The 10,572-nt window shown below is 39.7% G+C and overlaps 1 protein-coding gene across 1 annotated transcript in view; it reads left to right on the top strand.

Annotated features, from left to right (window-relative positions):
• The window catches only part of SLC26A5 (solute carrier family 26 member 5), a 39,167-nt gene extending 28,641 nt beyond the window's left edge, over positions 1 to 10,526 (top strand). The window contains exons 12-18 of the mRNA XM_018560425.1: positions 1,402 to 1,508; positions 2,255 to 2,324; positions 3,472 to 3,564; positions 4,246 to 4,356; positions 5,476 to 5,700; positions 8,507 to 8,561; positions 9,944 to 10,526. Coding sequence (XP_018415927.1) covers positions 1,402 to 1,508; positions 2,255 to 2,324; positions 3,472 to 3,564; positions 4,246 to 4,356; positions 5,476 to 5,700; positions 8,507 to 8,561; positions 9,944 to 10,119 — 837 coding nt within the window. The 3' untranslated portion in view covers positions 10,120 to 10,526. The remainder of the gene's footprint in view (positions 1 to 1,401; positions 1,509 to 2,254; positions 2,325 to 3,471; positions 3,565 to 4,245; positions 4,357 to 5,475; positions 5,701 to 8,506; positions 8,562 to 9,943) is intronic.
• The last annotated feature ends 46 nt before the right edge of the window (positions 10,527 to 10,572 follow it).

Here is a 10,572-nt window from a genome sequence, read left to right as displayed (position 1 = left end):
TCCAATTTGTTTTGTCTTTTTTTGTTAATAAAATACATTGTTAAAATAGTAGAACATGGTGACAATCTTTTACTTCAATTCATAGTTTTCCTTTAAAACCCTTATGCATTTTCTAGGCTATGTTTTGTTTCACTAGTGGTTAATGCAATGCTAAATATTTGTATGACCTTAAATGGTTTACCCTAACCATCCTAATATATTAGCTTGGAGTATTCTAGCTGGGCAATAGAGACCTCACAAAAACTAACATGTATCTATGCAGATTGTCATAGGGTGGAGGAGTGGCTCTACAGCACTGGACTGTGAACCAGGCATCCTGGTTTCAAAACCGGCTCCATGTGACCTTGGGCAAGTCACTTTATCTCCCTTTGCCTCAGGTACCCTACCTAGATTGTAAGCTCATTGGTACTGCTGTTTTTTCTAACTTGTCCTATAAAGACAGTATTGACATTGTTTCATGCTTCAACAGACAATCAAAAACAAAACGACTTTATTAGAACAGGCTTCGATATTAGAGCGAAGAGATGTTGTAAGGGCTAGAGAAAGGAGCATGCAGATACGCTGAAGGTGGTGGGTAAGGTGGCCTAGACTGTAGAGGATACGTATCCAGCACAGTAGTGATATTTTCTGCAGATGTTGTTTTGCCATGCTGTATTTATTATTGTGGCACTGTACTTCGAACTGTTGGCAACAGTAACTTTTCATGCCTGTTACAGGTTCTAGTATATCTGGCCTTGCTTCTGAAAGCCTTGGTTGTACAAGTTGACATGGGTGATTTTCTACTGCAAGATTAGTTGTTTTGTTTTAAAAATGGTGGACCGTTGATTGAGAATGGCACGCCAGATATTTTTAATCAGAAAGACCTTTGATCAGTCTTGTATGATTTATATTGTGCATTTTATTTGCATCATGGAGATGTCCTGTGCTTAGCCACATCCTTAGGCCTGAATGAAGATATTATTAACAGATTTAGGGCCTGTGTCAACTGACTTTTGGCTTGTGTTGATGGGATTCAATGACTGATGCATTGTCAAACCTCCTTCTAACCTGTAGTTGACCTCCATCTAACCTCCAATTGAACACCTCCTGACCTGCTTCAGGTAGGTTTTGCATTCCCATTGAGTTGTATAAGAATACAAAACCCATTTGAAGCAAAAATAAAATGCCCATTGACACAGGCCCTTATGAGATTATTAGACGTTTTATAATCTGCATTCACTTCCTCCTGTATGATCCACTGTAAAAAATTAATCTTGCAGCAATCTCCCTATGATTTGCATTGCCTTGCATGCTATACATTACTTCATATAAGAGCTTCTGATTATTCACAGCTCTTGTGTGCTGAAGAAAACTGACAGCATTATAATTGAAACAAAATAGATTTTACACTTTACTTTTTAGAGTATCTGGGTAGTGTCCTTTGTGGCATCGGTTTCCCTTGGCCTGGACTATGGATTGATTGTTGCAGTGGCATATGCTATTATAACAGTAATCTACCGTACACAAAGGTTTGTATGTTTCGTTAATCTTTCTTTTTTTGTTTGCTTCTGACTTTCTCGTCACATAATAAGCATCTGCACACACCTTTTGGCCCGCTCTACTCTGTTAATGAACATTAAACATGAGATAACGATAATCACTGGCCCGTTTTTACTAGATGTGGTGATAATCTTATCTATCGACATCAGCAGATATATTGGCATTGGCAGAACTGTCTACATGCAGGCCAAAGCCACAAGTTCATTGTAATCTCCTGCCACCAACTGGCTTTAATACTTTCTGATTCCCTGATCAGGAGCAATTATGCAGCTGAACAGAGCTGGCAGCCACTGTCAGAATACAGTGCAAAATATCAAGGGATTCCTCCATACACGCTCATAAGCGCCGATAGAGGAATCTGCCATATTTTCTATGTCCAGCCTGCAGGTGTGTATACCCATCTTAAGTGTGGTCTAAGCTAAGGGAAGCAAATACAGAATGAACAAGATGGTTGTAATCTGATCCTAGTTACTTGCTCAGTGACTTACTTTATGTTGCTGCCTGCAGTGTGGATAACAGGATGCGAGTACAACAATTAGCAGATGTGGAGAGTTTTGTAGAAATAAGCAATATGAAGTCATAAATAAATGTCATGTTAAATGCTTCTTAATCTCTTAAAATTTGATCTTATGTATGCTTACAAATTTTCTTTGATTGGAGATCATTTTCACAGACCTAAGTAATGTATTGATAATGGTATTTTATTTTATTTTAGTTCAAAGTACAGTATCCTAGGACAGATTCCACTTACAGACATATACTGCGATGTCGAGGAATATGAGGAGGTATATGTCATCTTTAAAACTCATCCTTAATTTGTGGACTTTTGCATGAACTTGACATATGTTTACAATGAGATTCACAGCTCTTTGTGACCGCTTCCAAATCATCTTGCAACCTTAACTGTTTGCTAGTTACTAACAGAATCCTAAGTTTGTGAGTTTGTATTTAAAGCTTAGCAAAAGAGACACAGTAGGTACAAGTGACAAATTTACTTAATATGTGCAGATGTTTTAAGCTGAACTGCAGGCAGATGTAAATTAAAGAAGCTAAACCATTCACAGCTTGGAGAAGTGGTGCTGCAGGAAGCTGATGACTTTAAATTGGATAGTGGTTTCCAAGCAATACAATGGTGCTGCCTTGACTACCTACTGCCTGCCCTGCAATCACACACTGTACATGGGGAAAGGGCTCTAAGAGATGTAGTTCTGTGAGCATACCTACATTAATAGGAACTGCGCTCTAAGGCTCTGTTCACACCTAGGCGTATTGAATATGCACGTTTGTTGCACGTTTCGTGACGCGCGGTTTTACAACGATTCGTGGTAAAAAAACACGCGACAAACGCGTGTTTCGGAGGGCTACTTGGCTGTATCCCAATGGAAACGCGGGACAAAAACGCCGCAAAGAAGCTCATGTACCATTTCAGGCGTAGGCCGTTTTGTATCGTGTTCAGACGGGCTGAAATACGGCAAGGTGTGAACCATACCCATAGAAAACAATGGGATTTTCATGTTTGAGCGTTTTGTAGAGCGTTCGTAGAGCGTTGAACGCGCTACAAAACGTACAGGTGTGAACCAGGCCTAAGGGTTATCCCTGGTGATGATGTCCCAGAGAGTAATAAAAACAGTTTCTTGCTACAGGAACAAGGTAGAAAAAGAGATCTAATGCTCAGGCATGCTTTAGAGTGGGAGAGAGAGGTTTGGGGGTACATGTAGGTTATGACTGGACATACACTTTAAGTTCTGGGTAAAAATTGCTTTTACACTTAAATTTACTGTTCTTTTTGCATGAAAGTTTTTTCTCCTTTTTATTTTAAATTGTACATAAATTCTTGCATGCAGCAAATGAGATTTAAAAGTACACTCATATCTTGTCTAGTCTTCTGTATGTTTGCAACTATTGATCTCTGATAAATATATTGTTTTCTAGACCAAAGAAATCCCTGGTATAAAAATATTTCAGGCCAACACCTCCTTGTACTTTGCAAACAGTGATCTTTATGTCTGTGCTTTGAGAAAAAAGGTAGAGTATCTTCTATTTCCCCGAATTACACTGCAAGACATGAGTGAGAGATTGCCTAGGACATAGTAACCTGCCCCTCCAACACTTCATCCCCAATGTTTACAGATGAAAGACATGAGTGAGAGATTGCCTAGGACACACTGTAGTAACCAACTTCACTGACATTTTACCCCTAATGTTTTTAAAGATGAAAGACATGAGTAAGAGATTGCATAAGACAAAGTAGCCTGCTCCTCTGACACTTTGTCCTATGCAGTCCTGCATTTTATCTTTAAATACTGAGGTCCAAGTAACCCGCTCCGATGACACTTTACCACCAGCATTTAAATATGAAATGCAGGAGTGAGAGGCAGCAAGGGACAAAGTTACCTGCTCCAATGGTACCCCCAGTATTTAAAGATTAAATGCATGAGTGAGAGATGGTATAGGACACAGAGGACACAGTAACTTGTTCCACTGACCCTTTATCCCCATGTATTCACAGCTCACAATAAATGGAACCAATGTATTCACCCTTGAAGTTTCTGTATATAAATGGGCCACTATTTGTATAGTAGCATAACTTTTATTTAAATGAGTATGGATTTAGATAAAAGAAAAAAGAAGCCATGCACTAGACTCTACACCCAAGGAGATTACTGATTTTGTCTTTACTAATGTCAATTTTGTGTTACATAAAAGACTGGAATAGATCCAAATGCTATATTAATTGCCAAGAAAAAGGCCCAGAAGAGACATGCCAAGGAACTGAAGAAATCAAATAAAAGTGAAAGGAGAGCAGTTTTGAAGCTTGTAAGTGTTTGCTCATTATGCATACAACACTCGTGTTATGATTGAATGCATTTTCCATTAGAACTTCCACAACCCCTATAATGAATGTTATACATTAAAAAATCTGCTGGAACTTTGTGCCTCCAGTAATGAAAATTACATATTCAATATGTACATATTGTGTGTGTGTTTTACATTTTTTTATTTCTTTGATTTGGATAAAAATAAAATCACTTGTAGCAAACTAAGCAAGAGCATCAGTTTTCAGAAAGTTTAAATGACAGCTTCTGTGAGACTGAAGAGCAGCCAAATGACATTGCACACAAATTGTAGAATGACTCCTAGTGGACAGAGACACCCCTCCTGCACTTTCCTTACGGACATAAAGTAAACCTGTTTGGATAGAAATATGAGGGCAGCTATCCACAGCTGACTTGTATTTTAAAGTTTTCAGGTCCAAGACTGTCATCATGATCCTTCTAACCTTAAAAGACATGCAGCCAGTGATGGCAGGTTGACTTTACAGGCTCAGCTCGAGAGCCCTGGAGCCTGCACCTTTACAAACAAGTCAACAATGGCAGCTTTTATATTTATCTGATAACAGGGTCACTTTAGGGCTTGTTCACACACTATCCAGTGCGTTCCAGTTAGTGGCCAGAATGCACTGGATTGCATGGAGCAAGGTTCCCTGTGTTCTGGGGCAGGAGGGGGCACATGCCTCCCACACGTTGTTTGATCGCCCACACCAAAAGGTGTAGCACAGCAATGCCCGTGGTGCGATCGCAAACAAATATTGCATTAGACAGTACTGGAGCAGATCATTTTCTGCCGCTTGTTCCTGAGAGACAACACAGAACTAGTATGGACAGGTAAACACATGTCATAATAGGTTAGTGCTTCACATGGACTTAAACAAATAACAAAGAGATTAAGCTGTTCACATTGCACGCAACTAATTATGTCCAAACAAAGCTAATGATACGTACAAATGCAGTGAGCTTTTCCATGGTATAAACAGTTTAGGCGTCTTTCTCTGAATTACACACGTTTATTGCTACTGACAGAAGGCTTCTGTTAGTGTTTCCATCACAAATACCCAGATAACTGTCATATCTTCTTTATTTTATTTTTTTTCTTCAGACAAATGATGTGGAAATGGCAGTGAAACATGAACTAATGAACGACGATCCAATCACAGACTATTCAGGAAATGTGACAAATGGATCTGCTGATGGCAATCTGCACAATTCACCTTCTGAAGAGTTACACTATTTTATGACTCCAGTCATCAGTGTTAACACAATCGTGCTGGACTTCACACCTGTAAACTTTGTTGATTCTGTTGGAGTTAAAATGCTCAAAACTGTAAGTAATGCAACTCGTCTATACTATGGTGTGTTTTTTTTTTTGTTTTTTTTTTGGGGGAGGGCTTTTTTTTATTTTGTTGAAAACCGCAGTAACTCATAGCAGCCAAACAGATTTGATCTTATACTGATTGAAGTTCATAAGCATTTGTTGTATTACACCATAAGGGCTTGATGTGAACCTGTGCTTTGCTCGTGCGGGGTCACTTTAATGCCAACTCCTAAAGTAGCTTATACTCTCCTTCCCTTCAACCCCTACTGCTCCAATCACCTCCAGGAGTTAAGTGATATACCTGGTACTTCTGTCTATGGGGGAATATGAATCACCCCCTTTCTTCCCATGTGGCAGGGGTGGTGCTTGCCAATTAGTTACTCGGGCAGCAGCTTCAGAAGGCAAAGAGGAGAATCCTCTGCACTGTGTTGGCTTCAGCTTGGATTGACTTCTGAGTTACACAGGGCTTCTTCTCATTCATGGTGGCAAAACATAAGCAGATAGATGGTATCTATAAACTGGTGTAGGGGCTGGCTTTAAAGTAAACTGTTTTGTTTTGTTTTTTAAACATAGTTTTATTTATTTTTCTCGCCAATACAGACAAAAAGTGTCACAGCCGCTTAAACGGCATAGAAAGATTAATGTCATAAAAACCGAGAAAACAAAACATTTAAACATAAACAGTAATAGGTTGCGAACGTTATGTATTCAATGAGAAGCTACAGAGTATGTGTCCATTTCCAATGCCCCCAGGGTATTCAACAATTTTGCTTTTAAGTACCATGTTGTAAATTGAAAGTGCCTAACTAGATGTAGAATTTCTTTATCAGTAAAAGACTTGGTTATAAAATATCGCCATCTGCGGAAAAATGTTTTGGTACGGACATCCTTTTTGGATTTCTGCATCCAGTCTCCTTGTGCAGCAACAATGTTAGGTCTTTGATCACATCCTGAAGCATAGGAACATTCCATACCCACATAATGCACCTCCGTGCAACAAGTAGCTAAAGAGATAAAGAGCTGGTTCCAGGTGGGGGGTGTCCAGGAAAGAACAGATTCAATATAGGTAGTGACTTGTTGCCAAAAGCGTGATGTAAGTGAGCATGACCACTGACAATACTGCAACATAAGGTGAGATTGTGTAAATTTTGGACAGCAAGATACTCTTGGCTGTAGGGGTAAGACCCCAGGGGGTAAAAAAACAAATAGGGTACATATGCTCTATGTAGCATCTTGAACTGGGTCTCTCTCCAAATCTCATTGATGGCATTACTACTTACCTTTTAGTATAGCCTTAGTCATTTCTCAGCTTAATCATGTTTTAAAGTTATTTGTATGTTGGGGGTAGTCCTCTTCATTCCAGTTAGTAGCAACTACAGTTTTTTGTTTAGGCCCGTAGTTAGGAGGGGAGAAGATAATTCACTTCTCATTATATCCTATTACAATTATTATTTCATGCATCAGATGTTTTGTAACAGAATAACAGATTTAATTAAATCCAGTTACGTTAATTAATGAGATTGGATTTAAGAGAGGACTTTACATGTTTAGATCTGTTGTTAATTATACCTGTAATTTACCTTTTTTTTTTTTTATTAAATCATAGATACAGTACATATTAAAGGATATCTTTACTATGGAAATAATTCATACACATTTTGTGACGCTGCCCAAACTGTTGGTGCTATATAAATCCTGAATAATAATAATACTATATGTAAATAATGTTTATGCCTGTATTCCTATAACTGAATGAGATAATATGCAAAATTTCTTTTTATAGCGATTGTGAGGGATATGAAAACCTTCACAGTTTAAGGACGGTATTGGTTTTGGCTCTAGTTGTTATGTATCATTCCAGGCCATTTGAGGACAATGGGTAATCAGCCTTTGGAAAGGGTTGTAATCTCATGGCCATCAGGCTAGGTCCTGGGGACGCGGGTCACAGGATCATTCATCTAAGGGACTCCTGCAGATGGCAAGTCATACTTAATCATTGAGATGGTTAACTTGGAATAAAAGAAGAGGAGAAATTGTATACATACAGTTTACAGCAGCAGCCATGGTGGTATTGAGAGATGGTTAGATTCTCAATACTTAGGGAAAGGGCACATGGCACCTTACTTACAGAGAAGGCTGATAAGGGAAGTAGAGTGCTTCAAATGCTGCCTAAGGCAATGAAACAGTATAGCACAATCATAGCTAAGAGGAGCAGTAAGAAAAAGAAAGACATTGCTATACATGGAGAGAAGTTCTTAACTAAGTCAACTACCTACTTTGTTTGAGCTGTGATGAGATCAGGCACACTGTCTGCAAAAGTGTATGTGATCACTTCATTTACACTGCACTATATTCTAACAGAGAGACAACATACAAGTCAATTTACTTTTCTGCCAAGGTTCCTCTAAACCTTGATGAGGTTTTTCTGCACTCCTACAAATCTAAGGCACGTCATTATGCCTCATCAATATGCTGCTCACAATGCTCTGTGTTTGCAAGGACCTGTGTTGATGGATGTTTTACTCTTCAGAAGTTCTGAACTTCTTCACCCCCCACACACACACACACACACACAAGTCAGTGGGAATGCAAAAGCAGACTGAAATAGGTTGGTGTAGCCTAGAAGGTAAAATGTAGGAAGTCAACTGCAGGTCAAATTTCCCGTCAATGAACTTTGAACAAAGTCTTAAACTGATCTCTAATGCACCTGAAAGCAAGCTGGATTTGCACATCAACACAAAGTCAAAGCCCATTGACACAGTCGCACAGGCCCTAAAGCTGACTTTTTTTTTTTTTCTTTTTCTGTTTATGACAGATTATTAAGGAATACAAAGAAATTGGTGTTGATATCCTTCTGTCTGGCTGTAATGGTAAGTTCTGCATCTGTACACGTGTTGGAGAATCGTCTAGGTCCTTGTTTTTCAACTGGTGGGTCGTGACCCAGTGTTCAGTGGGTCACATATGCCTTCCACTTTTCTAGGTGAGAGGCTCCTCAGCCTCCCTCTAGCGCATCACTGTCAGTTCTCACTCCAACCAGCAATTCAAAATATGCTGCCCGGTGTAGATTGTCAGCTTGTGGTGGGGCGAGATGGGGCTATGGCAGTGAGGGAGCTCCATCTATACCAGTGGTCCCCGGGCCCGCGGACCGGTACCGGTCCGTGGATCAAATGGTACCGGGCCGCCCAAGGAACATTACATTATTTCCATTTTATTTACTACGTTGACCGGTACGCGGCGATAAAAAGGTTGGGGAGCACTGATCTATACCTGCATTGCTTACAGCTCCCTCATGAGCCCTGTAGATGTGCCTGGACCGGAGTGGCGTCACATTCTGGCTCCTGGCACCTCTACAGGGCACACAAGGAAGCTGTACAAGAAATGCACGTATGGATGGAGCTCCGTCACAGCACAGCAGCTCACTCTGGGCTGAGGATCCACTCCAGTTCTCATAAGATAGGGAGACTGGGTGGATCTTAAAAAAAAACAAAATTAATTTTTTTGTGGAGTACGCAGTGTGTGTGATGTGTTTTGTGGTTATGTGTGTCTGTTTAGTGTTTTTTAGGGCCCGTTCACACTAGTACAGTGCATTAATCGCAGAGTCCCGTGTGATTAACGCATCTTGCCATGCAATCGCACCTACTACGCATTCTGGTGTGGGAGGTGTGTTGCATTGCCATTAATTTGAATCACCCGCACCGGAAGGCACGGTACCGCAATGTCATGTGTTCCAGTGCTTTGTGTAACTCTGGTCACGACTTAATGACCAAGGACAAATGTGTGTCCTGAGGTTACACAGGTTGAGAACCACTGGTCTAGGTTGTACAGTGACTGGGTGTGGAACATGTACTTGTTTCCAAAACAAACCTTTTAATTTGGTAGGCAGTTTGCAAAACATGCAATTTAAGCAAACCATGAAACCCATTTGAAGAAAAGTGGAACTGCCCATAGCAACGATTTATAATTTTGAGGCTAAAGAAGTTTATTTGATCATCAAATCCAGTTGTGTTTTATTTACTATCACCACATACCTCCAATTTATATACCTCATCCTAACTTTTAAGGTCATGCTGAATCTCACTTTTATTGATCTCTATATTATTTATTTTTTCTTTGGCATAGTTATTTTTAAACCTCGATCCCTCTTAGTTTATTGTGGCGATAGTTAATTATATCTGTATTGCATCATTTGCTAGGTATATGAATTGAAATGATCCTTAAATGTATCTGTATTGGTTTTATTCTTTTCTCACAGGGTTGGTTGTACAAGATCTGACCAGCTTGAATTTCTTTGATAAGAATATAAGAAGAGACATAATTTTTCACAGTATTCACGATGCTGTTATCCACTGCAAGTTCAGAGCCTCGTCATTGGCTCTCACGTCTTCAGAAGAGCAGGTCTTGAGCTCAGACACTCCAAGCCAGGTCTGATGTTCTCAGAATGTCTCTATCGCCACAGATCCTGCTACCGAGTACGAAGGAGATTTTTTTTAACCTACGGATAACTTGGCAATCATGCTTTTTTTAGGAACTTTGAACCGCTATGGTTTGTGAAAAAAGGGCTGGTTTATTTGCTGGCCTTATACTGTTCAGCCCCTGTTACATACCTAATAGGCCATACTGGCTTATAAAGTTCATTTATATTTTGCCCTGGATTATTGACATATTCTATACCGTGGAGGAAACTTTAGCCATTTAAATATGGTACAGTTTCATCTCCCATAAATGGCCAGCTTTTAGTTGCACTTTTCTATGTTTATTATTAGTGTAATATATGTTCTCCAGTTGACGTTCCTGCATCTCACTGCATGTGGTTTGAACAGGTGGCGTGGGTGCTGGCCGATGAAATGTTGAGAAATGGATATCACCCACTCAGCAGAAATG

The sequence above is a fragment of the Nanorana parkeri genome, unplaced genomic scaffold (assembly GCF_000935625.1).
Source record: "Nanorana parkeri isolate BGI_ZX_2015 unplaced genomic scaffold, ASM93562v1 scaffold454, whole genome shotgun sequence".
In the NCBI taxonomy this organism is placed as follows: domain Eukaryota; kingdom Metazoa; phylum Chordata; class Amphibia; order Anura; family Dicroglossidae; genus Nanorana; species Nanorana parkeri.
The sequence above is the reverse complement of the archived record's forward strand: the minus strand, read 5'-3'. Positions and strand labels throughout refer to the sequence as shown.